The sequence below is a fragment of the Saimiri boliviensis genome, chromosome 13 (assembly GCF_048565385.1).
Source record: "Saimiri boliviensis isolate mSaiBol1 chromosome 13, mSaiBol1.pri, whole genome shotgun sequence".
NCBI classification, from domain to species: Eukaryota; Metazoa; Chordata; class Mammalia; order Primates; family Cebidae; genus Saimiri; species Saimiri boliviensis.
The window spans coordinates 105361383-105389343 of NC_133461.1; the positions used below are offsets into that span (position 1 = coordinate 105361383).

A 27961-nucleotide genomic window follows, 5' to 3' on the forward strand; every position below is an offset into this window, starting at 1 on the left:
AGCTCTGCAAAGTCAACCATCTGCTTCCTCCAGCCACCCCAGCTATGCTCAGGCAGCTCCTGGACAAAGCGGCAAAGAAGCATCGACTAGCAGCAGACGCTTCACCTCATTCAAGCAAACCTGGCTGCCACCTCTGCTCATGGCCTGATCTGCTAAGAGCAGAGACCCAGTGATTCATATCAGATCTTGAGGGACGCAGCCAGACCCCTGGTGGAAACCTAATGACATCAAACCCCTCTGATATGGTGGTGTTCAGCAATCTGTGCCCACTGTAACAGACACCTGCTTCACAGGTAGATTTTGCACCTGGCCCATCATCCTTCTCTACCCTCCATGGACTCACCAAATGCCTTATTCATCCTTGCCAAAACCCAGGAAGATCCATCCAAAGTTCCATCCAAATGACTGATTTTATAGCAAAGATGTGAGAAGATGGGCTAACACCCATGGAACTCACTGTGTGGCCATGTACCCATCACCGAAAGCAGCTCTAATTTATGAAACAATAGAATATTCTATGGAAGACCCAGTTTGGGCAGCAGCTAGAAGACGTCACTTTATGATGTTGGGATGTTGTCTTACAGGATGTGATATGTGCTCTGAACTAGCAACTGATACTTAGTGCTGTTTCTCTGGCAATAAGACACCTGTGACCTCACTGCAAACATTCTGCTTTCCATCCCAACAGTTTTGGTCTCTGCAAGCTATACAGTGAAGCCCATGGGTGTTAGTCCACTCTCTCACTTCTTTTGCCATGAAATTAGTTCTCTGGATAGAAGTGGGTTATGGCATGGGTTATGGCATAGGTTTGGCAGTCTCAGGACCCAAGGGAGAATGATGCTTCTTAGAAGACACAACAGTGGGCTAGACATGGTGGCTCACACCTGTAATCTCAGCAGTTTGGGAGGCCGAGGTGTGTGGATCACCTGAGGTCAGGAGTTTGAGACCAGCGTGGCCAACATGGTGAAACTTCATCTCCACTAAAAATATGAAAATTAGGCAGGCATAGTGGTGGGCTCCTGTAATTTCAGCTACCTGGGGGCCTGACGCAAGAGAATCACTTGAATTTGGGAGGCCAAGGTTGCAGTGAGCCAAGACTGCATCACTGCACTCCAGCCTGGGCAACAGAGTGAGAGTCCGTCTCCAAAAAGAAAGACTAGGAGGAGGGGGAGGAGGAGGGCGGGGAAGAAGGAGGAGGAGGAGGATGAACAACAATAACAACAACACAACAGTGGCCCCGTGGAGCTGAAAACTGAAATGGTTGCCTTGGACATACAAGGCTTCTCATGACAATAAACCAACAGGCAACAAGCAGGTTCTGTGTTGGATGGGGTGATTGGTTCTGATTGTCCAAGGGGGAAATAGAGCTATTACATAATGGGACAGGGAAGAAGTCACCTGTTTCCCAGGCAGCCTATTGGCTGTCACGTCCAGGGGTAAACATGAACACAAGACCACAGCAGCCCCATCCAGTGAGGAACCCCAAGGGCTCAGACTTCTCAGGAAAATGGTTCAGTCACTCTGCCAGGTACACAACCATAATCAGCTGAGGTGCTGGTGGGAGACAGAGGAACAGGGAGTAAAGAGTGGAAAGAAGCTTTAAACACCAACAACGGCCTTGTGGTAGATAATTTTCTTCACAGCTCTGGTAGGTATACACATTTATCAGTTTCCCTTTTCTTTGCTCTTTATTTCCTATACTACTTTGATGGTGCTGGACTATATAAGTAGATCTTGAGATAAGGGGATATCAAGGTAAAGTTGTCACAGAATAGAAGATGAAGGGTCAGTGATAGCATGATTGGGGGAAGAAGGTGAAAGGGTTTCTGATTGTAGGAGGAGAGCTCTATTATTACATGAGTGCAAGTTGCTGTAACTGATGTTTATAATGAAGGTTTTATAATGATGTTATGACTTTTTTTTTTTTTTTTTTTGAGACGAAGTCTGGCTCTGTCACCCAGGCTGGAGTGCAGTGTGCAATTTTGGCTCCCTGCAGCCTCTGCCTCTCAGGTTCCAGCAATTCTCCTGCCTCAGCCTCCCAAGTAGCGGGGATTACAGGCATGTGCCACCATGCCTGGCTAATTTTTGTATTTTTAGTAGAGATGGGGTTTCACCATGTTGGCCAGGCTGGTCTCGAACTCCTGACCTGAGGTGATCTACCCACCTCATCCTCCCAAAGTGCTAGGATTACAGGTGTGAGCCACCACACCCAGTGATGTTTATGAAGGTGGAATGGTGCATACAGATGTTAAGTAGCAATAGGACTGAATTAGATCAGTCAACCTCCATCCTCAATTCTGCCCACCTTTGGTGGAAATTCATGTTCTGCAGAACCTGGAAAGGCAAAAATTACATCCATGGATGTCCCTGAACTCAATAATCATAGCAGTTTCCAGCAGAGGTAGTAGCTTCCTGCACATGCTGGGAGCCATTCCTACAGACCCAGCTTCCAATTCAATCTCTGGCTTCTCAAAGATTTGGAAGCTCTCCAATGCCCTGTATTAAATCACTTTCTAATTAAGGTACCTTGGGTGGTTTCTGTTTCCTGCACTGAACTCCTGCATTAATGGGTTATTGGATAAGACAACAACACAAGTACACAAGGCACAATGCCTGGCACTTACCACATCCTCTCTCAATGCAGCTAAAAACGTGAATCACAACTGCTTGTTGATTAATTGACTTGACTGAACATCTCCATGCTATTCATGTTTAGTTAGTAGGAGGGCAATCGTGTGCCGTTAAGGAATAACCTCCCTCTTCCATGCGAGTATTTCGACTTGGGGTCTAAAGAACCTTTTCAAGGAACCGTCAGACCCCGACAGCCTACCTTTTTCCCACTGGTTGTGTACACCTGCTTCACAGGAAAGCACAGCAGATCTGAGGCTTTGCTGAGAAAGGCAGCCAGGCTTCTCACATTCCTGTGACTGAGGACCACTGTCTGCTGGAGGCGAGGGTCTGTGTTCTTAACCAACAGTATCCTCCGGGGAGTTTTAAGACTCTTCCAGGAGGAGGATGTTCCTGGGGCTTCACGCTGGCCTTTGATATCCCGCAAATGTGGAGCAGCGGGGCTTCTCCCCTGTGGCCAGCCTGGCCCACTGGGGGTCTTGGGGGGCTTCTTATCAGAGCATAGGTAGCAGCCACCATCTTCCAGCTGCTCCAGGGCACTGAGGCTGTGCAGACCCCGGGGTGTGGTAACAGAGCGCACCCCAAAGGAGAGAGGCATGCGCTGAGAGAGCTCGTCCATGAGGGCGCTGAAGGTCTTAAAGGCGCGCTGGTGAACGGCTAGGCGGACCCCAGCAAACTGTGGATCCCCTCGCTTGAGGAAGGTAATCTTCTTGGCTGGAGTGACCTTGGTGACCGAGGGGGTGCGAGCCACAGAGGGCAGGAGGCACTCACGGTGGCTCGGGGCCTGGGCATCCCTTGGGGTGCTGTTCATGATGTGGGGGCTCTGGTAGCTGTAACAGGTCAGAGAAAGAGGGGTCAGAGAGCAGGTTAGGAGACTGGCATTTTCTGTCTCTCCCCTTCTTTGTAGAAGGGCTTCCAGCTCACCCCAAATGTGTTCCACTCCACTATGGAAAGGCAGGTGAATCTATTTGGATGGAATAGAAGGAAGGTCAGAAGTTGGGCATGGAACAGATCTGTGTTCAAATCCCAGCCGCGTGGACTGCTGGAGTTCAGGAGTTCAAGACCAGCTTGGGCGACATGGCAAAACCCCATCTCTACTAAAAATACAAAAAACAGCCAGGTGGTGTACACCTGTGGTCCCAGCTACTCAGGAGGCTGAGGTGGGAGGATGGTTGGAGCCTGGCAAGTTAAGGCTGCAGTGAGCCATGATCATGCCACTACATTCTAGGCTGGGCAATACAGCAAGACCCTGTCTCAAAAAAAAAAAAAAAAAAAATTCCAGCCTCACCACCTACTCCTGTGTGGCCCAGAAGGTTAAGGATGTGATCTGGATTTTGGTGGCCCCCATCTGTAAAATGCAGCTGTAGCCACTCTGCCTGCATAGTGGTTATGATTATCAGATGAGTCTAGACATGAAAACACCTGGCACTGAGCAAGTTATCTATCTATCTATTTATCTATCTATCTATCTATCTATCTATCTATCTATCTATGTATCTATATTTTTTTGAGCCAGTCTCGCTCTGTCACCCAGGCTGGAGTGCAGTGGTGCAATCTTAGCTTACTGCAACCTCCACCTCCCAGGTTCAAGCGATTTTTGCGCCTCAACCTCCCAAGTAGCTGGGATCACAGGTGTATGCCACCACACCCAGCTAAATTTTGTATTTTTTTTTTTTTTGTAGAGACAGGGTTTTGCAGTGTTTGCCAGGCTGGTCTCGAACTCCTGACCTCAGGTGATCCACCCACCTCGGCCTCCCAAAGTGCTCGAATTACAGGTGCGAGTCACCATGTCTGGCGATAAATCTTTACTTCTTTCCTTCCTGTTGTTTCTCTTGCCCACTTCTACCAACCTTGAACTTTTTAAAATAGTATTTTAGCAGTTTGTCTCTAAGGAGGTGAGTAAGTAAAGAGAAGACCATGAAACACAGAGGTACGAAGGCTGGATAGAGACTCAGGAGGCTTGGGCAGCATACCCGACTTGTGAGGTCTCCCTGTACGGCCCCTGGGGGTTCTTGCCTCTTTGGACTCCCCCTCTACAGATGTTGTGTGAAAGGGCTCGAGTGGAAGTCACGGGTCCCAAGCCACGCAGGGACAGGGGTGCAGACAGGGAGACTTGGAGCTCTGTGTCTTTAACTCAAATGGGTTGACACTGTTTGAAGCTGCGTGTCTTCTGCATTACATATTGAGGTTTGCTTTCATGTAACCACGATGCTGCCTCTTACATTTCCCTGAAGTCTGTGCAAGGTGCACAATAAATCCTACGGGTGAGTATCTCGGCCACTGCCGCCAGCATGGGAGAGGGGGCTCAGAGCTGCTGTGGGAGGTCAAGGCCATTCTCCCACAGTCTGTTCCTGCTCCCACTGCCTGCCAGAGGGGAGCCCACAGCCTCACATGGGGATGCACAGGCCTTCTGTGCTCTTCCCAGTCCAGGAGGCCACACCTGCTCTGGGTACCTCACCTCCCGCTTCTTGCCCACATGAGAATTCCCCATTCTCACCAGGCTGCCTGGCTGCAAGGGTTTCCTGCAAGGTGGCCCCTGCCTCGCTTTCCTTCTTCGCAGATTTTTACTCAGCCCTCACAAGCCCGGGGAATTCCCCCTCTTCATTAAAGCTCCTCCGGCAGTTCCCATACCTGGGCCTGGGCCCTTTCTGGCCAACTCCTTTCTGGCCCGGGAGGCAGAACCTCTGCTCCCCAGGGCTGCGGCCCCGCATTCCGCACAGAGTCGGGCCTGAGAAACGCACACAGACGAGGAAAACTAATGCTTCCTAGAGCCAGGACTGTTGGAAGCTGGCCCTGAGCACTTACCAGGGGCAAGAAGTCGTCCCAGCTTACAGGTGGCTCAGCCCAGGACCCCCGTTGGTGTGCAAGGCCATGGGCAGCAGTGGTGCTCCCTGCCACGGCCATTGTACCATTTCCAGGGTAACTGGGGCCCCCATCTCCCCTTCTCACCCTCCTCTCCATGTAGCCCTATTTGTCCTTAGGGAAAAAACTCTCTTTTTCAAAATCACGGTGCAGAAAAAGACCTGATAATCTGCCCTCATCTCTGACACAAGCTTTATAATTAGCCGGGCCACCTCCTCCCACCTAACTTTAATCCCTGGAAGCTGCTGTTCCCAGCCCTCGGCTAACCTCCCTGCCAGGCTGGAGAACTTCCCCCAGACGCTGCTGTGGGACAGTCCTTCTTTCAGTATCTTCCGTCTGCACCTGGCACTGTGAGCATCCATCTGGCGCATGCTGACAGAGCTAAAGAAATGAAGCCCACCTTGTACCCAGTGTCACTGTGTCTCTCAGCACCATGTTCCCAGCATTACTGTATTATGTATTTTCATTTTCCTTGGAATCATTGTATCCCAGGAACACCATGTCCCCAGCTTCACCATGGCCCTAGTGTGATCACGTCCCTCAGCACCATGAGATTGTCTGCATCACTGTATTCCCAGCATTACAATGTCCCAGCATTATAATGTGCCAGGTGCCCAGCACCACAATTACATCCCCAGCACTGCCATGTTCTCACCCTCACAATGTCACCAGCACTGCCATGGCCCACCATTACTGTGTGCCCAGCACCACCATGTCTTCAGTGTCACCATGTCCCCCAGCACTGCCATGAACCCAAAATGACCATGTCCTTCAGCAGTACCATATCCCCAGCACCTCCATGTCCCCAATACCTCCATCAACCCAGCACTACCATGTCCCCAGCACCTCCATGTCCCCAGCACCTCCATGTCCCCAATACCTCCATGAACCCAGCACTACCATGTCCCCAGCACCATCATATCTCTAGCACCACCACATCCCCAGCATCACCATGCTCCCAGAGTCACATGCCTTCAGAGTCACCATGTCCCCAGAACCACTGTGAAGCCAGGACCACTGCGTCTCCAGCATAACCATGTCCCCAGTACCTCCATGTCCCCAGAATCATCATGTCCCCAGCATCTCCATGTCCCCAGAATCACCATGTCCCCAGCACCTCCATGTCCCCAGAATCATGTTCCTAGCACCTCCATGTCCCCTGAGCCATCATGTCCCCAGCACCTCCATGTCCCCAGAATCATGTTCCCAGCACCTCCATGTCCCCAGAATCATGTTCCCAGCACCTCCATGTGCCCTGCATCCCCATATCCCCAGCACCTCCATGTCCCCAGAATCATGTCCCCAGCACCTCCATGTCCCCAGAATCACCATGTCCCCAGTACCTTCATGTCCCCAGAATCATCATGTTTCCAGGACCTCCATGTCCCCAGCATCACATGTCCTTAATGTCACCATGTTCCCAGCATCACTGTGTTCCCAGCACAGCACATGTCCCCAGCATTGCTATGATTCATTGTCACCCTGATCCCCAGCATCACCAAGCCACCCAAATGACCATGTCCTCCAGCAGCACCATGTCGTAGAACCACTATGTCAGCTCCCCAGTACCTCCATGTCTCCTGCTCCTCCATGTCACCAGAATCATCATGTCCCCAGCACCTCCACGTCTCCAGAATCATATTCCCAGCACCTCCACATCCCCAACATCACCATGTCCCAGAACCACTGTGTCACCAGCACCTTCGCATCTGCATCATTACCATATCCTCAGCACCTCCATGTCCCCAGAATCATCATGTTCCCAGCACCTTCACATCCCCAGCATCACCATGTCCCAGAACCACCATGTCCCCAGCACCTCCGTGTCCCCTGCATCACTGTGTCTTCAGCACTGTCCTGTCTCCAGTATGACCTTACCTTGCAGCCATGGGGAAGGGAGATGCAAACATGGAGGGTTTTCTTCTCGGAAGAGGCATCGCCTTCCAGCCCTCACCCTCAGAAGACCCCGTCACATTCTCCACACATTCTGTCACTCATCACTCACTCTCTCATGTATCCAACAAAGATTTCTGAGCGTCTATTATATCAGGCTCTGCGTGGCATTCTGGAATGCGAACATTAGTGGGACACAGCACTGAGCTTCAGAAACTTCACATCCCAGTGTGACAGACATGCTCCTACACACAGCAATAAATTTTCTGATGTGTATATGTGTACATACACACACACTCACACATACACCACAATATACACTGGATGTGACTGAATGCAGAGTAAAAAGAATGGCAGTGCAGGTCAAGGAAGGCTTCCTGGAGGAGGTGATATAGAGATTCCTCAGCTGAACCCTAAAAACAACTTAGGGATTAGTCTCTCTGGCTCTAGGAAGAAGCTGGGACCATGGCAAATAGATATGGGGTCAGAAGTCTGGGAGGAGAAGGTCGGAGGCTTCCTGCAAGCTGGAATCGGCTGCCGTAGAGTCAGGGTAGAGCAGGGCCATTCTGGGTGCCAGACACCTGCCTTCCCTGCATCAGGGCATTCAAAACCTAGCCTGGAAAACTGGGCTTTTCAGTTCCATGAGCCGGCACTTCTCTCCTTAGCTAAGTGGGTTTGAGTTGGAGTTTCTGTCTTGCAGAGCAGGAAGAGCCCAGCTGAGATGTGGGCTCCAGAGTGACAACAGCGAGCACCTCACCTTCGGGGACCCTGAAGCTGGGTTTCTGAGTTAGGGAGAAGCCTGGGTGGGGGCAGGAGCCAAGACTACAGTCAGATCCCCACCTCTGTCCCGCGGATGACAGGAGACAACCGCTGCATTCCTATATTCCAGACCAGATGCCAGATGGAGGGTAAACCATCAGCTGATATGCAAAGTTGCCTATCAGTCATTTTTCCCCTTACTGGTTTCCTCCTTTCAAAATTATGAGGTTTCTCCTCCAGGCAGGAGCAGAAGACCTGACCTCACAACAAGACAGGCTGGGTGGGTGCCAGGCCGGGTCTGGGGAGAGGGGGCCCTGCCTGCATCCAGCAACTCTCCACCATCTCAGGAACCAGGCTGGCCACAGGGTCACAGAAGCTCCCGGGAGGGAGAAGCCTCTTCCTCTAGTGCCGCTCGCCTGGGGAATGAAGCCAGGAGCCTGGGCCTTCGGGATACAGGTGTGAGGATAAGCTGGGAGGAAGGACAAAGGGAAGAGGGGGCAGAGCTGGAGGGCGGGTATGGGGTATATTTCTCACTCTCCACTCCATGCCCAGTTAGGGGTCAAGTGGGGAGCCCTGGGGGGTGGGAGGGGAAGCATCTAGATATGGTGTGAGATGCTCCATAGGTAGAGGGCTTCTGCCCAGCCAAGCCCCATGACTGAGTGATAAAGGAGCCCTGAACCGCCTCCCACGCAGGGCAGGGCCTCATCAGGGGCAGGCAGGAGGCTCCAACATTTCACTTCTGAACCATCTAGGTGCCCGGAGAGGACCACATGGGAGCAGAGGGCCTGGCAGGAAGCGGGAAGCTGTGGTGGGTGGTCTTGGTGAGCACAGAGACCTAGGAACCCACCGCTGGGGCTGATTAGTTCCCAGCAAACCCCAGGGACCACTTACACAGGTCAGAGCCAGGGAGGGTGAGTCAGCGTGGGGAAGCAGGGAGGTGCAGGTGGCATTGTGGGGTGGAAAAGAAGGAGGCAGTACCGGGGATTTCAGGAGGAAGCAGGGAAAGAAAGCAGAGGCCTTCCAGCTGTGTGTGGGAGGGGGCAGAGGGAGCAAGGAATAACAGATTACGGGGCAAAAGGAGAAAAAATAGAAGTCACCGGAAATGCTCAAAGAGTGGACAGACCCTGTGGAGGAATGGGCAGGGCAGACCTGCAGGGAGGAAACAGTTTTTCTTGGCAACCGTGGGAGCAGGGGTGGGCTAGGCTGGGTAAGGGGCTGGCAGCGGGCACAGGCAGCAGGGGTGGTGGCTTCAGGAAGAGTGAATGGGGGAGGCTGGGTTTTGCAGGAGAGAATGCAAGTGGCAGGATTCCAAGCTCGGCCACATAGGGCTGAGCAGGGAGGGGGACAGTACTGCCGGGAGACCTTGAAGGACTGATCAATATCACAAGGAGATTGCTGAAAGAAGCTGAGCATGATGGGAAGCACACATGTCCCCAGAGAAAAACGCTTGGGGCATGCAGCCCCCAGAGAGAACAGGAGCTGCAGGCACACAGCAGGGAGCTGGATCCTTTGCAGGCTCCACCACCATACGGGTCCATGCGGGCCCCAGGTCTGGCAGCCGTTTTCAACCTTCCAGTGGCTCGCACTTGCCATGGGTTGTAAGAACACTGGTATTTTACACACCAATAGGAAAGGAAGAATGAAAAAAGAAACAGTGACAAACTAAGACAAAGACATGCCATTCATTACAAAGATGCACGCCGATCTCAGATATATTAACACACGGGAAAAAACCCAAATCTGTGTGTATGGAAGTTCAAAGCTGGGGACAGACAGGATTACGAAAAGCCAAGCACAAGTTGTGCACATAACCACGAGAAAGCCACAGCACATCATCAAGTGTGATCTCAATTGATTCTGGGTGCTGAGAGCCTCAGGAGCCAGTGTGCTCCAACCTGACAGCTCAGACCTAGCAGGTGGGTGAACATGACTCCTAAAAATAAGGAGAGACCACAGTGAGATGCTGCTTCACACGGTTAGAATGGCTACTGTAAAAACCAGAAAACTAGTGTTGGCATGGATGGGGAGAAGTTGGAACATTGCTGGTGGGAAGGTGAAATGACATGGCTGCTGTAGAAAACAGTACGGTGGGTCCTCAAAAATGGAACCATGGAACTGCCACATGATCCAGAAATCCCACTTGTGTCTCCCAAAAGAACTGAAAGCAGGGCTCAAAGGGGTATTTGCACACGCACGTTCATTGCAGCTTTATTCACAGTCATCAAAAGGTGGAAACAACTCAAACATTCCTCCGTGGATGAACGGATTTGCAAAATGCCATATAGAAAAACAAAGGAGAATTACTCAGCCTTAAAAAGGTAGGAAAATCTGGCCCATGCTGCGATGTGGATGAACCTTGAAGACATTACACAAAGAAAAATGAGCCAGTTGCAAAAGACAAACGCTGTATAATTCCACTTCTATGAGTTCTCTCAAGTAGTCCAATTCATAGAGACAGAAAGTAGAATGAGGGGATGTCAGGGGCTGGGAGGAGGAGGGAGTGGGGCATTCATGTTTCAGGGATACAGAGTTTTGCCCTGGGGACTTCTGGGGATGGGTGGTGGTGATGGTTGCATACCCATGGCACAGAACATACACTTACAGTTAAGATGCTCAGTTCTATGATATGTGTATTTTATCACAATACACAATATAAAATAAAATGAATTTAAAAATTTAAAAGGAGAAGGTGGGATGAAATACCCTTTAAGAAGGTAATTTGGTAGAAGACATCTTCCCTAAGTCCATTCCTAAACTAGTCAGAGTTTAGGGAAACATCACACCGTTCCACACATCAGAACAGGTGCTCTCTGGCACTCCAGGTTCTGGGCAGTAAATTCAGATGGAGAGGAACAGAACGAGTAGGGAAAGAGGGCTTCACACAAGGGTAGTTAGTACTTCTGATGAACAGGCACAGAGCAATCCAGCAGCAAATGAGGACCACCTACTGTGTGTCAGACCTTTACTTAGACAGAGACTGAGGCACAGCATGGGGAGGCAGACTCATGCCTCCCACAATTTATAATCCAGGAAAGAAGACAGACTGCACTGAGGCCCTCACTCGTTAGTGCATGAGCAACCCGGCTGCTTCTGGAGGGCTCCAGGTTCATAAGCCCAGCTTGGCTCTGCCAGTAACAAGCTGATAGCTTTGAGTGAACTATCTGAGTTCTCTGTGCTTCCACTGTCTGAACCATAAACAGAGATGCTAAACCACAGGATTGCTGAGGTTACACTAGGAGTTTGCAGAAAAAGTCAGCACGGGAGGGTGTGCTGTAAATGATTACCCTCAATCTGAGAGACCTCTGGAGAAATTACCAAGGACGTTCATCCTTAAAGTTTTCTAGGTAGTGCCCCCCTCCTTTTCAAAATGATGGTGAAAAGAAAACCATGAACCACACCAATGCCCCTCCTGAAAAACAATGAGCACATTCCCGTAAACACAAAATACTACACAGAATTGTGAAGGCACGGGCTTCTGCAGCTCATCACAGGTGCACCCCCACCCCCAGGCCCAGAGATCCAGGAAGACCAGGCTAAGAACCTGTGATCTAATCCTTGGTGATGAGAAAAAAACAAGGAGATGAGAAACAACAGAGAGACTGGCAGTGCAGCTCAGAGCTGGCTGTGGAGCCTGACGGTGTGACTTCCAAAGAAGAAACAAAATCACATTCCCGAATACAGACTCTTGTCCAACCTGTAGTCACCAGGAAAGGTTTTCCCGATGATAGCTCCCATTCTGCCTGGTCACAAAAGAAGGACACATCTATGAAAACTCAGGAGAAGAGACTTCACTGAGAAAACCCTGATACTGACACCAAAAGTAGAATCCTTGGAAATGGTCAAAAAACAAAACAAAAACAAGTACTAGAGCATCTTCCTGTCCACCCCCCCAGAAACACATACTTGCTAATAGTCTCTAGGCCACTTATCAACAAGGGAAGTAGGTTAATGAGATGGCCTGGATTTGTGGAGCTTACAACACCAAGCGGGACGCGTAGCCTCGTCTGAGCTCCCTTGAAGGCAGGAAGTGGGTCTGGTGCATCTCTGGCCCTGGGCTTGGCACATCACAAGCGCTGGTCAAATGTTTGAAGAATACATAATGCTTGGGGAGCCGAGCAGGGAAAAGAATGGAGTGAGAAGTACGGTAAGCACAGAACAGGATGATAATGAAGCAGAGGACAGGTAGAAAGCTCTCTTGCCTGATCACAGAGTAAGTGCTGGAAGAAACGTATCAACAGTCAAGGAACGAGCAAATGCAACAGCTGAGGGGCTGGAGGCAGGTGCCAAGGGTCTGGGAAGTACATGGACAAGGCGCACTCCCTCCTGGGGCTGCCCGTGACCCTGAGCAAATGAGACGGCTTCTACGGGGGGCCTGGGAGCCAACAAACAGTTGCAGATGGATGGAGCAAAGAACATCAAGATGAAAAGTAAACAGGAAGGAATAGGGAGAAGCTGGAGAGGAGGAAGGGACTAGATTTCTTTGAGGTGGCCCTGGCAGAACTGAGAGTTAGGATTGGCCAGGCTTTCCTTGGCCTCTGAGGCAGATCTCAGCTCAACTTAGCAAACAACTTTAAACCACAGGCACGGCCCCAAGGTGGCTTGGGCTGCTGTGCAACCAATGAAATCAGAAACCGCATTTTATTGTCAGCAACAGAGACCCTCCCCATGAGATGACTGAAACCAGGTAGAGGTTTATTTTCCTCTCGCACAGAAGGAGTCTAGAGATGGCCACTCCCACGCTGGCATGACGGCTCCGTGGTGCCACCCACGTCCCTGGCTTCTCCCATCTCTCCGCCCTGCTGTCCTTACCACTTATTCCCTCCTCACAATGCCTCACAATCACAGGAAGGTTGCTGTGGGCCCTGCAGTTTGACTGAGCTCCCATTCTACCTGGCATTAGTGGTCTGTCCCCAAGTCTCTGTGCTCACCGAGACACTTACCCCCTGCTCCCGCATGGCCCTGCCCACACCACACAGGCATCAAGGTGGCTCAGGAAGTCAGAGGTCAGAGTCTCCTCCAATCTGTTTTGCCTTTAACATACCTTGCTGAGGTTGGTGGGGGGGCGTCTCTGTTGGAGCTCAGTCATGGGGCTGGGCTGGGCAAAAGCCCTCTGCCCTTGGTGCATCTCTCTCCATACCTGGATGGTCCTCCCTTGACCCCCAGCTGGCAGTGCAGTGGAGTAGGGACCAGACCCCATCTTGTGGCCTTCCATCCCTGCACCTTTCTTCTCTCTGCCACCCCATCCACACCCAGGCAGGAGGACGGGGGAGAAGCAAAGGCATGGACTGAGTTGGCTGCGTGTGAGGTTGGCCTGACCACTCCGCCCAACAACTCCTGCCTCCACCCTACTGGAGAGCTGAGTTCCCCGACTGTCCCTACACGTGCAGACAGTCGGGAGGAAGGGACAGCAGGGATGTCACGCTCAGCCAGCTTGGGCCTTCAGGTAGAGAAAAGAGAAAGGGGCCTAAAGTTTGAGAGCTATCAAGGACAGATTGAAAGAAAATGTCAAGGCCAATTCTGGAGCGTGGAAGCTTTCACTTTCACTTTGTTTCCCAGCAGAGGAACGCCCAGCCTATAGGGGAGCAGGGTTCAGAGAAAGGAGCTTTGCACCTCTGGGCAGACAGACTCCGGCCTGGGCTCTGCCTCCCTAGACAACCGGGGCCAAATTGCCCTCTACTGCTGGGACCTAGGTTCTCATCAGTAAAATGACCTCTAAATTCACTTCTTGCACAAAGAAGTGAATTCTTTCATTTTTAAAAACCTGTCCAGGTGATTCTCAACGAGTGTGGAAACCCACTGAGCTGAAACACTGGACATGACTGAATGACAACTGCGTGCCAATTCATGTGACGTGAAGTCCACAACAGAGGTTCATAGGAGACGGGGCACTGCAGCGGGAGAATCTGGATGAGACTTCCCAGCTGGGCTTGTGGGTACTGGGAGGTGTGGACCAGCAAAGTGGGGCTAAGGGTGGCCCCTTTGCAAGTGGTCTTGCTCAAATGGAGTGAATGCCTGCCTCTGAGGGGGAATGGCTTTGCCAGGTTTGTGGGGAGGAGGTCTGTTTATGGCTGCTGCAGTTGGAAGCCATGGTCAACTTCAGAGCAGGGCATGATGTTGTAAAAGTGGTAATCACCCAAGATCAAACAGCAGCATATTTTGAAAGGCCCAGGAGAGAATGTTATCATGGCAACACCTGCATACACATGCACTTACACGCACACACGTGCACACACGCATGCACACATGCGCATACACGCACATGCGCTGGGTAGGGAGCACTTCTTTACGTAATGATATGTGAAGCTCTTTTCCGTTTACAGCGGTATTATACATATGCATAAACATTATCTCAACTGTTCCTACAGTTACCTAGAGAGATGGCCGGGAAACCCCACTCAACAAAGGAGACATCCGATGCTTGGCAAAGTTCCATGGTTTGACCCTGTCCCCCCTCCTCCACTTCCGAGATGACCACAGCAAGGCTGGAGCCACCTCTCAGACCGCAAGCGCTGGGCTCTCTCTGCCAGGGCTGCCCGAGCCTGTGGATAAGGGCTGATTGGAGGCCGGAGGGAAGCAGCCCACCCCCGAGCAGATGAAGACCAAGGGCGATGGGTCCTGGGGGGCTCTGCATGGCGGGGAAGACACTGCCAGGCAAGGTCTGGACTCAAAAACAGGAAGGGGGAAGCCAGGATGGGGCGGATTTGGAGTCAGGCCATGGACGCAACTCAATCACTCCCAGACCTGCTTTCTCTGACACTCTCGGTGGCCCCAGAAACAGAGCAGCTCATTTCCTTGAGAATGTTTTTGTCATTTGGTCATCGTGCTTCACACGGTGGGCGGGGGTAGGGATGCGGGGGGAGCCTGCGAGGGCCACCAGAGGACAGGTCCTGCCGAGGAAGCAAAGAGCACAAAGATGGGGCGACCCTGGCCCCAAGGATGCTTCCGGTGAAGGCAGGGTGGTGACTTCACAGTCCTGCCCTGGTTCCAACAAACAACGAGAAGCTACCAGGGGCGCCAATGTCTGACTATGGGAAATCCCCATTTTCCCTGCTTAGATTTAGCTACATCTGGGCAGTACTTTGTGATCCTAGAGTTTGGTTGGCTACGTCTAGAACATTCTAGAACATTCTAGTCAGCCTTTTCTCCTCTGGAAAATGAATGGAGGTAGAATGTCTGAGATGGTGGTTATAAAGCACCTTTCACATATTTTCATTTAACTCATTGGTAACAAACAGCTCTTGGCTCTACAATTCGATTTACTGATGTATGCAGATATCGCCACTTAAAATCCCGGGGAGGGACCCCCATCTCATCCTTTTTCCTTTCCTGCTATACACCTGCGGCCCCTTGACTCTGCTCCTCTCGTTCTCCTGCTGACTCACCGCCTGTAAATCCCTGTGTGTGTACACACCTTATTCCTCCCACTGGACCAAGGGTGAGGATGAAGCCACTGACTTCAGCTTCCCAGTGCGCAGTACCTTGTAGGTGCTCGGGAACTGTTTGTTGAGTGACTGAATGAGCAAACAAATCAACATTCATTGGACACGGGTCCCCTGACTCCCAGTCTGAGGTTGACCTTACGTAGAGCAGACGAGGTCAAGATGAGGAGTTGGAAGTCTTTGAGGACCCACTGACGGCTCTGACAGCACCACCCACGTCCACTCTCCCCTCCTTGGGCAGCAGCTGTGACATGAGATGCGTGCTTCCTCAGTCACTGCTGGGGCCAGAGGAGCACCAGTGCCTCGGGGGTCACTCTGAAAGTGGGAGTCTACATCGTGGGGTTTATGGGAGAGACATGGGCAGCGTGTCCAACACTCTGCATCCAACAGGGCATGGCAACATTCCCGGGAGACGGCAGCAGCAATGACTGCATCTGTGGCTGGAGGGTCGAGGGGAGGCTGCTGGCCAGTGGGAGCTAGGGCTGCACAGCAGCTGCCCTAGGGCTGTAAGCAGGGTATGCTGGCCTCACAAAGCCGCGGCCAGGTCAGGAATGGGGAAGCAGAGATGCTGACCTCTCTCTCCCGCCACCCTCTGATCTCCCCCTGGTGCCCCCATTGACCAAACCCAGCCTGAAATCAGAGGGCAAGAAGCCTGACGAGGCAACCCAGAGAAATCAGACCCTAGGTCAAAGGACAAAGGGTAGATCTGGGGGCTGGGGCAGACAGGGATATAATAAGCCAGAGCCCCAAATCACATCAGCTTCCAGCCAAACGAAACCCTGGGCAAGGACACCAGTTCCATCCTGCAACCTGGAGTGCCCTTCAGTCCCACAAACACTTCCTGTAGCCCTACTATGTACCAGGTGCCCAGGAGGCCTGGGGAATCGCAAGCCCACTCAGAGGAGCACGGCATCCCATGCAGGAAGCAGAAGAGCCACTGCTCTGCAGCCATGATTGAGTCCTCGATCCACCCAGAGCACCAGGAGGGCTCCAAACCTCCAAGGCATGACCCAAGCTGCCCTGGAAAGTTCTCCAGACCTATGTGCAGACCACATGAGCTACACTAACCACTACTTTATGGCAAGGCATTTTTCCAGTTATTGTAGAGAATCTCCACATAGTTCCAGGAGGGATGCATGAATTGCATTGCTTTTCAGCCTCCCTCCCCCCCCACCCCCCCACCAATTTTTTCAGCTGAGAAAACCAATTGATCAATGTGAGGGCAATCCAGACTTCAGGATTCTCAGTACCCTGTCCTCTCTCACTCTCTGCCTGTGGAGAAAGTGCCTGAGGGCCTGATCAGGTGCCCCAACTCACCCTGATTCCCAGCTGCAAGCCTAAGGTAGTTTCAGCTCCTTCAGCATGGCAGATAGTGCTCAGAGGGTCAGGCTGGACCACACCACATCTGTCTGAATAAGAGGAGAAGTGATGGGAGCCTAACATGGTGCAGTACTGATGACACACAGCACCTGCCAGCAGGGAGAAGAGTCCCTTGGATCATCTCTGATATCACCTCACTCATCCACCTCCTAAATGAACTCAGCCACATGCCTATCACCCTCTTCTGCAAACAGTTCTGAATATGCGTTCTCCCAGGACCCGAGAAGGAGCAGCATCAATGCTTGTGGGCAGAGCTGCAAGAGGCTGCAGCTCAGGGACCCTAGGACAACTGCATCCTCATCAGTATCTGTGAGGCTTCTCCCAGCATATGGACCAGTTTTTGTGATGTGACAAGAAGGGATGATCAACACAAAGAACGCAAAACAGCTGACATGCAGAAAGTGAGGATAAGGTCTGGTGTTGCTGTATGGAGAGAACTGGGTTTCCATTTCCATCCAGGGGCCACCCCCAGTGCTCCTGGCATTGCTGGGGCACCGCTCGCTGGGGCTGTATGCCAATCACCCAAGCTCCCACTGGGCTAGGAGCCATCCCCAGGAAAGAACCCACAGGCCCATGGACAGCTCCTGCAGTTGCTGCTATTCCTAACATTACAGGGGCCCCCACACAGAACCCACCAGCCCAGGGGACCCCCATCAACCTCAAGGCAGAGGAAATCCACCTGCAGGCATGACGACTCTTCCACCCAGTGTGAGTCTACCCAACCCCAACTGGGACTCCCTCTTCTCAAGGGACACCAAGAGTCATCGCCCCTCCAGTCTCCCTGAGACCTTTTTCACCAGGAATGAGAGGCCCATCTCCCCCAGAAATGCACCCTCCACAACCCTAGGAGAGTGCTGGGGCTTCTTAGTCACTTTTCCCCTGCAGTGCAACCTGGAAGTGTATAAAAGTGTTTGTGAGCTTTGCTGCATTAACATGGGGCTAATTATCATAAACTCATAGAGCAATGGAGCCAGGGAGGAAACAGGCAGAGTCTGGGGACTCAGGTGACATGGTCTTCATCTGATTCTGCCACTGGCCAGGGCATGTCCTTGAGGAAGTTACTTTATCTCCTTGGGACTTTCCCTTCTGAAAAGTGGGGGAGGAAATGAAGGCTCAGGTGCCCTCCAATTGACCCCTTAGCCTCTATAGCCCATGATTCTGTCTCCTTCCCTAAGAGTGGACCCTTATGGGCATCCAGAAATGCCCCCCCACCCAGGCTAATCTCCGGTCTTCACCCTATCACGCCGGCTTACTCCCAGCCCACCCCAGAGATCCAACGCCTCATGCACTTTCTGCTCTCTTGGGTGTCCTGAAGGAATATAGCCAATGCAATTCAGGTGGTATGAGATCGATCCATTCCTCCACTCTGCAAATCCCTATTGAATACCTGCTAAGCCTGGGCATGGTCAGGGAAGACCAGGTAAGTTCTTGACTCTGTTGTTCTCCAGGGGACTGTGGAATTGAGAAAGGGAGGAGTCTTTGATCTACGCAATGCCCAGAGCCTCCATCTTCTCTGCTCTTTTCTTTCCTTCCCTCATGGCACAGAGCTACGGACAGCCAGGAAAGTAAGTGGTAAGAGCAGTGAATGTTTGTGGAGACGGTGGAGGATGTGGGAGGCTTTTCTACCATTCTTGCAACTTTTCAGTAGATTTGGAACTAACCCAAGATAAACGTAAGTTACTTACAGAGCACAGAGCATGGGGACTCACGATCAGCGGAAGGCCATCAGGTGGGTTGCTTGAATCCAGCATACACTAGGAGACCCCAGGTCAGGCTGTGGCATCAACCCAGGGACAAAACCATCCCCATTGAAGAGGCCAGCACAGACCCAAGAGCACTGGGAGTTGGGTAGTGACACGTGTCTGGCTCCCTGCCACAAATTCCATCATTCAGCAGCTCTGCTGACCACCTGCCTTCTCCAAGATACTAAAATGCTATTTTGGTGTCGATGAGTGGCTTCACCTCTCCCGACTTCAGGTTCCTCATCTGTAAAATGACTTATTTGGACTCAACAATGCTTGTGGGTCTTGTCATTGCTAACACTTTCTGAGTGTATAACAAGAGTTCCAGGACACCCAATATCTTGGCCTTAAAGAAGGATGCTGGGGGCATCTGGGGCCTCAGACTCTTGCTTTGTCCAGCATGAAGATGTCAACATGAGGCAAAGGGAAGAGGAGGTGGTCTGCAGGCAGCCAGATCCCTCAGCATCCCAGGGCTAGCCTCTGGCAGCTGTGAACTCTTGGAGGAATGAATCAACTTCTCTGAGTCTGGTCACCATCCTCTGTAAAATGGAGACATTGCATCTGCCCTGTGGAGCTGTAGTGGGATTGGCTGAGCTTTGCCTGTGCAGTTGAGACCTCACCTTCTTCCCTTCCCCCTCAAATGGCATCCCAGGCCCCGGCCTGACCGCCAAGAGGACTCTCCTTCACAACGGCCTCCTCTGGCCTCCTCGGATGAAAGGCGTGGGGGCAACAGGAAGGACTGTTGTTTTAACTGCTCTCAGCTTCCTCCTTTTGTCTCAGGCATGATAAACAAGCCTATTCCCCCAAGCCACAGCTGCTAATCCAGCTGCAGGAGGGCAGCGGTCAAGCAATCAGACAGGCTCTTTGCTGGGATTAAGTAACTCCCAGCCCGGCCTGTGCCCTTCCCCGCCCCACAGCAGGGCAGAACTGGCTCCCTACTGGCTATTAGCTGCTGGTCACCTGGATGGAGCTGGCGCGACCAGGACTGTGGCCAGTCTGTCCACACAGCTCCCTGACACAACTCCCAGGCCTGGCCCAGCCTTAGAACCTTCCCTTCCCTGAGGCCATGATGGTGAGGCCCTATGTGGGGCCGCCCTGCAATGTACAAAGTATCCTCACTCACTCTTCCAGGTGGGCCTTGCAGTAGGCTCTCGAGGGAGACAGACAGGCCGAGATTTAGAGAAAAAGAATGCCAGGGCTGTTCAGGGCTGGAGAGCGGGCAAGCAGAGAGCAGAGCTTTCCTGATTAGGCCTCCAGACTCAAACTCAATGCTCACAGCAAGGCTGCTTCTCCCCAGGTCGTCGGGGGTGCCTGCTTCACAGTCCCCAGCCTGCCAGCTTTGGCCACGGAATTCGCAAAAGGGCAGGCTCCTCTCGCCCCAGAGCAGAGCACAGGATTTCCTCCAGTATTTACCAAATGCACCACAATTAAGCCAATTAGGCAAAAAGACTTAACGAGGACCTGCTGTGTGATGTCATCTAGGGGCCAGAAAACTCCTCTAAGCCTTTTTTGACATTGAATGAAGGAATAAACATAGCAATAATAAAAAAAAAAAAAACATAGTTAAAAGCCAGGCACGGTGGCATGTGCCTAAACTCCCAGCTACTCTGGAGGCTGCGGTGAGAGGATCACTTGATCTCAGCAGTTCAAGTGTAGCCATTATATATACATATATGTGTGTGTGTGTATATATATATATATAATATATATATATACACACACACACACACACAAAATGAAGAAACCTTCCCATTTATAGTCACTTGATCTACTTGATATATACTGGACATTCCAGTTAATTATAGCTCAGCTTAGTTTTCCTGCAAAGAAAGAGTTAACGTAGCTGTTATTTGTGGTAACTTATCTCCTTCATAAGAGTTTATTTCCCTAGGTTGGTTGAGACAGGAGGGGAAAGAGAGGGGGGAAATAGGAAGAGAGAGAGGAAAAATGGATTAGTTTCAACATCAAAAGATGCTCAGAGATCTGAAAGGAAACACAAACTCCAGGGGTGGGGGATTTTCAGGACTCTGTATCCTCCTGATAAGGAGCTAGTTCTTGGGACAGCCCCACCCTCCTGCCTGCAGCCCCAGGGCTGGGTCCCTGTGCAACAAGAACAGGGGATGGTGCCCACCCCAGAAGCTGGTGGCCTCCGAGGCCAGAGCAGCTCAGGAGGCACAACCACTGATCCCAGGAAGTGTGCCTTCAGTCCACGGTGGGAAGGAACAATTGGGAACACCTGCTTTGTTTATACTTTGTCAGGCTTAATACAATATTTTGTTAGTTTCAGGTAGGGCTTACATCAGTTACACACGTGAACACAAAAATATTGGGTAAGCTTGCCCATGCAAATGAAACATACATTCAAACACATGTCCATGTATCCACAGGCACCTATGGTTCCCAACGAGGTCTGATCGAGTAAAAGAGTTTGGGTAGCCTTGATGATAAAAGTACAAGTGGAAGCATGAAATAGAAACTTCCCCTGAATGCTGGGGATTCAAGAAGGAATCTGAGATAGTTTCATGTCTGTCTCAAAAAAAAAAAAAAAAAAAAAAAAAAAAAAAAAAAAAAAAAAAAAAAAAAATCAAAGGAAGAATCGCAATAATTCCCTTGATTATTTTTTCCCCACAAAATTAGATACAAATGTCTACTTGAATTGTTTGAGGTTTGGAATTGTTGGGACTAGGGCTGAGGACAAACAAGAGGGCTCTCCAGATGGAGGGACACAGATAAAACCCATTTGCTGCCCAGCGGATTGTTGAGAAGCTACAGCTGGGTGATGGGACCCACGTTCCTGCCTCTGCTCCCTGACAGAGCAAGTAAGCAAGGGCCCGTGGTGGCTCACAGCTGTAACCCAGCACTTTGGAAGGTGGAAGCCAACACATCACTTGAGTTCGAGACCAGGAATTTGAGACCCGCATGGACAATGCAGTGAAACCCCGTCTCTACTAAAAAATAAAAATTAGCTAGGCATGGTGGTACATGCCTGTAATCTCAGCTGCTTGGGAGGCTGAGGCAAGGGAATCGCTTGAACCTGGGAGGCAGAGGTTTTGGTGAGCCGAGATCACACCCTGCACTGCACTCCAGCTCGAGCAACAGAGGAGACTTTTGTCTCCAAAAAAAAAAAAAAAAAAAAAAAAAAAAAAAAAAAAAAAAAAAAAAGAGCAAGCATTGCCTTCACGGAGACTTTCGCTTGCCTCAGTGGGAAAGGCTCATGCATCAGGGACAGAAAGAGCCTGGACAGGCAAGCAGCATACAACCAAGGAATCTGCCCATGTGGTTCTATCCACCGTGTGTTAACCTCTTTCACCTCTTTTCCTTTGCTTTTTGCTGATGGTTTGAATTTACTTATTTATTTAGAGACAGGGTCTTGCTCAGGCTGGAGTGCAGTGACACGATCATAGCTCACTGCAGCCTCAAACTCCTGGGCTCAAGTGATTCTTCTGTCTCAGCCTCCTGATAGCTGGGACTACAGGTGCATACCACCATACCCGGCTAATTTTTATAGAGATGAGGGACTCATTATGTTGTCCAGGCTGGTCTTGAACTCCTGACCTCGAACAGTCCTCTTGCCTCAGCCTCCCAGAGCACTGGGATTACAAGTGTGAGCCACTGTGCCTGGCCAGTTTAAATTTGCTGAATAAACCATGTTATTGGAGAATCTTAATGAGTGCCTTTCTGTTTCATGACCTCAGGGAAAGCTTGACCAAACTGTACATAGACTACCTTTATTTCAAGGAATCCCCACACAACAAATTTGAAAGATGAATGCCATTTAACTTGGCAAAGATGAAATGAAAAGTATTTCCAGAGGAAAAGACAAAGTTCCTGCAGTATCTCCCTCTTTTCAGGGGATGGTATTGATAGAATGTTATATGAGATGTATTTATTTATTAAATACATTTTAATACAATATATGCAATTTATTTATTGTATTTACAGGATTCTGAATGGTCAGGATTTTTGTTAGTTTGCCTTTTAGTTCTACTTTGTTTTTTTGGTTTTTTTTGAGACGGAGTTTCGCTCTTGTTACCCAGGCTGGAGTGCAATGGCGCGATCTCGGCTCACCGCAACCTCCGCCTCCTGGGCTCAGGCAATTCTCCTGCCTCAGCCTCCTAAGTAGATGGGATTACAGGCACGCGCCACCACGCCCAGCTAGTTTTTTGTATTTTTAGTAGAGACGGGGTTTCACTATGTTGACCAGGATGGTCTCGATCTCTCGACCTCGTGATCCACCCGCCTCGGCCTCCCAAAGTGCTGGGATTACAGGCTTGAGCCACCGCGCCCGGCCTAGTTCTACTTTGTTTTAAAAACAAAACTGAAAAATAAAGCTGTGTCAGAATGACACCCATCATAGGAAAGAAAATATGAAAACTGGCTGGAAGATTTAAGGGTGAGGTTGATAATGGCCTTACACTGGGCCAAGGAGTAAAGCTGCGTGATCCAAATGGTGTCATTTGTTGCTCTGTCTCAGCAATGATGCTATTCTGACAGTGAGGCCTCACCTACCTCACAGAGTTGGAGAATGAACCATTTTGCGTAAGTGAATTTCCCAGGCAGGTCAAAGAATACTTCAAAAAAAAAATCAAGATTATTTAATTTTGTTTTTTAATACTCTGTGGCGAAGCATGGTGGCTCATGCCTGTAATCCCAGCACTTTGGAAGGGTGAGACAGGTGGATCACTTGAGGCCAAGAGTTCGAGATCAGCCTGGCCAACGTGGTGCCCCTACTAAAAATACAAAAATTAGCCAGGCATGGTGGTGGGTGCCTGTAATCTCAGTTACTCTAGAGGCTGAGGCAGGAGAATTACTTGAACCCAGGAGGTGGCGACTGCTGTGAGCCAAAATCATGCCATTACACTCCAGCCTAGGTGACTCCATCTCAAAATAATAATAATTACCATTATCTGTAAGATGTAGGAAGGAGATTATGTGGTAATATTTTGTGCTATAATATTCCAAGATTATCTGTATATTTTTTTCAGGACAGGCTCTGTCACCCAGGCTGGAGTACCGTGGCGTAAACACAGCTCACGGCAGCCTTGACCTCCCAGGCTCAGGCGATCCTCTCTCCTCATCCTCCTGAGTAGCTGGGACTACAAGTGCACGCCACCATGCCTGGCTAATTTTTATATTTTTTGTAGCAATGAGGTTTTTCCATGTTGCCCAGGCAGGTTGTGAGGGCCTGGGTTCAAGCAATCCTCTCACCTCAGCCTCCCAAGTAGCTGGGACTACAGGCATATTGTCACCATGTCTGGCTAAATAATATTAACCCATAAAATAAAATACATTTTTCGTGCATTGCATGGCAGATGCAGTGCCACGGCTCATCCCATCCTGAGCCATGTTCTTCTATGTTAATTGCATGTTTTCTTGTCCCTCACAGTTAGTTAGAGCCATATGAGAAGTTCTTGCCAGTGAAATGTGAACAGAGATGACATGTGTCACTACCATGCTGCCGCGGTAATAGCAGAGCCCAAATCCTGGAGTAGCTTGGATCCTGAAGTCACCATCTACAGGACAGCGGCCCCTGGGGGTTGTCTGGACTGACAGTGACCTTGTATCAATGAGAAATAAACACGTTGGACTAAGCCACTGAGATGTGGGGGTCATTTGTCACAGCAGCATAACCATGCCTAGCCATGCAAATGTACATACAAACATGACAACAAAAATGAAATACACATTTTAAAAACATGTGAGGAGAGAACACTCCAGAGTTTTCACAGGGCTATTTTTAGACAATGACACCTATAGGTTACAAAAATGGCTTTTAACCTGTTTGCATATTTTCAACATTTTCATAATATAATATGGACCATATGATTGAGCACTTGCACTCTTGGACATTTATCCCGGAGAAACGAAAAGTTCAGTTCACACAAAAACCTATACAAAAGTATTCATAGCAGCTTTTACACCAAACACTGCAAACACTCAGATATCCTTCAAAGAATGAAGACTTACGCAAACTGGCACGTTCACACCATGGAATGCTCCCATTCAACATTGAAAAGGAAGGAACTATTGATACAGACAACAAATGGAACCCAAATGTTTACCTACCCTGTGACAATTTGCATAACATTCTCAAAATGACAACATTACAGAAATGGAGAATAGATTAACAGTTGCCAGGGTTAAGGAGGGGTGGAGCTAGGAAGGAAGTAGGTGTGGCTATAACAGGCAGCAGGAGGCATCCCTGTGGTGATGGACATACCATGTCCCTTAACCAGATCAATGTTGATGTCCTGGTGATCAGATTGTATTACAGTTTTACAAGATGTTACCATTGGGGGGAACTGGGTGAAGACTACAGATGATCCCTCTGTGTTATCTCTCACACAGTGCCATGGCTCATCCCATCCCGGGCCATGTTCCTTTATGTTCTTTGCATGTTTTCTTGTCCCTCACAGTTGGATGGAGCCATATGAGAAGTTAAATCGGTAATAAATTATCTCGAAATGAAATGTTTAATTTTTTGCAGAGAGGTTTTTAAAAAGTCGAAAGAGTGACAGAGATGTATGGTAAAGACTGCTAATATTTACTCTCCTTTTTTTCTTACTGAATTCTTATGTTGGGGGACTGCAATATGTACAGTTAATGAAACTACTGTCCCAAATTCCTTTCCAGATGAGGATGGCCAATAATTTTTAAGCAGATGTCATATGGAAGAGCTTCTAGGAAACCTCTTGAAAGGTTGCTAAAACCCTTTCCCCCTTGCTCCTTGCATCTTCCAGATGCCTGGAACACGCAAGCGATGGCTGGGGCTATGATGCCGTTTTGTGACCACAGAGAAATCTAGTACTAAAGATAAAAGACAGAAGGGGTTCATATGCCAATGATCAGAGAGACATCATGGCAGCCCTGGAATGCATCTCTGAGTTTCTCATTAATTCTCTCTAGTTTGATTTTCCATTAAATACAATCAAATCCAATCCTACTTGGTACACCATATAATTCATCACATTGCTCTCTGCTTCATCTCCCCCTGCCCATTCCACTCCCCACAGAGCAAAGGAAATGTGTTGGCCTGAGTTTTAGTTGCAGTTAACGGTAATAAGTAAGTCCACAGAATCAAAAGAGCGGAGAGTGTCTGGATTTATTCACATTAGAAAGCTCTGAAGAAATTTAAAAAATAGTAATGATTAGGAAGTTGAAAGTGAAGGAAGAGAGGAAAGAACAATGAATAGCACCAGCTAAGATCATAAGAAGATTTTAAGTGTTTAGAAAAATTTTGGAGGGAAAAGATAGGTGAAGAATAGCTACTGGATGTTTTGCTACGGAATTATCTCCTTGGGGCCTCTTAGGAAAGTTTCAGTAAAGATTTGGGTTAAAATATTTTTTCAGGCCAGGCATGGTGGCTCACATCTGTAATCCCAGCACTTTGAGAGGCCAAGGCAGGAAGACTGCTTGATCCCAGGAGTTTGAGACCAGCTTGGGCAACATGGCAAGAAGACCCTGTCTCTACAAAAAATGCAAAAGTTAGGCGGGTGTGGTGGCATCCACCTGTAGTCCCAGCTACTCAGGAGGCCGAGGTGGGAGGATGGTTTGAGCCTGGGAGGTCGAGGCTTCGGTGAGCCATGATCACACTACTGCACTCCAGCCTGGGTGACAGAGTGAGACCTTGTCTAGAAAAAAAGTTGGTTTTTTGTTTGTTTGTTTTAGTATCAGAATGGAGTCTCTTTGATTCTGACCGCAGGCTGAGATGTGGCTGGTGCACAGTCGGTCTCAGTGTTAGTTCTTCCCCTCCTGGGACCTCTCCTAATCCAGCATCTGCCATGGGATGGCCAATCTGCTGTGAACTACCTAGATTCAGGAATTGGGGACGAGAGATACACTCTCAGCTTCTAAGAAAGGAGAGAAAAGCATTTAAGGTAATGTACTGGAAAAGAAAAAAAAAAGCTGTCTTTGCATCTGGTTCTTTTGCCAAGTAGCAAAGAGTCTGGGAAAAGCTGGAATGTGGTCTTTCCTGCCTAGGAAATGAAAGCCAATCCCTGCACCAGGAAAGAGAAGATCCTGGTGCTGCCAACAACCTAATGTGGGCGCTGGAAAAACACTGCCGCCTTGCCTGAGGCCTCGCTGGCTACCTCTCACCTGGGCAGGTGGTGGTGCAGGGCAGAGCATCCGGTTCCAGGAACATGTCGATAGAGCCGTGGAAATTCAGAGAATGGATGCAACCAGGGTGTTACCAGAAACTCATTTGCAAGACCAGGGCAATCAAACTGGCTGCAGTCTCTATCTAGCGGGCAGACATGGCCAGGTTGGTGGAAGGAGGTTGAGAGGTGGTCAGAGGAGAAGCAGAACCTTCCTGGGTCTGTCATCAAGGGATTATATTGCCAGGGAGTGGTTTGGGAGGTGAAGAAGGCTACGTCGGGTTTCAAGAGCATCCGGCCCAATTCTGCCTGCCTTGAAAGCTTGTGCTCTGCCCCCTGCCGTCTTAACTGACTGGGCCCCAAGCTCCGTAGGGCAACTGGTATCACAGGGTTACTCCTTCAGGAGACTGGGGCTGAATGACCAGCATGGTGGTCTCACTAAGCAGTAAGGACTCAGGGATGTCACATCATACCTCCAGATTTTCTTCTTCAAAAAAAAAAAAAAAAAAAAAAAGAGGAGGCTAGACAAGGGAGTCCCTCCTGGAGAATTTACCCATCCTGAAATTCTATGACCCTAGAGGAAGGCTTCCAGGGCACAGCAGCCCCAGCTGAGCTTCTGGGATGGTCTATCCATGCCTGGCCCTGACTGTTGAAAGTTCACACCAGGCCTCACAGGTGTGAGTCCCTCCAACCCTTAGCTGTGCAGAGAATTGTGAGAGCTGAGAATTAATGGTTCAAGGTGATGCTGGACAGAGCCCCAGGAACCTGTTCTTCCCTTCTCCAGTTTTGGCTAATTCATTTGCCTCTCTGGACCTCAGCTTTTTAATCCTTTTTCATCAACAAAACCAGAGCAAAACTCCTGCCTCTTCACAGGCTTTCCCTGGCAGTAGCTGCTACTGTTTTTCAGTGAAGCTGGCACCGCGAGGAGCCCTGAAGTCAAAGCCACAGCTCTTGTGGGGCCACCCAGGAATGCAGCTGGGGCCCGCCCTGCAGACAGGCCATTTAACTCCCTTTTAATGTGTATATATGTGCGTATATATCTATATTGAGACAGAGTTTTGCTCTTGTTGCCCAGGCTGGAGTGCAATGGCATGATCTCAGCTCATCACAACCTCTGCATCCCGAGTTCAAGCAATTCTCCTGCCTCAGTCTCCCCAGTAGC

At 49.9% G+C, this 27961-nt stretch overlaps 1 protein-coding gene across 2 annotated transcripts in view; it reads right to left on the reverse strand.

Moving 5' to 3' along the window:
- The window catches only part of RP1L1 (RP1 like 1), a 102266-nt gene that overhangs the window by 15679 nt on the left and 58626 nt on the right, over window positions 1-27961 (reverse strand). For both annotated transcript variants that reach the window (XM_074384159.1, XM_039461177.2), the window contains exon 4: window positions 2831-3458. In XM_074384159.1, the coding sequence (XP_074240260.1) occupies window positions 2831-3439 (609 nt within the window). In that variant the 5' untranslated portion in view covers window positions 3440-3458. The remainder of the gene's footprint in view (window positions 1-2830; window positions 3459-27961) is intronic.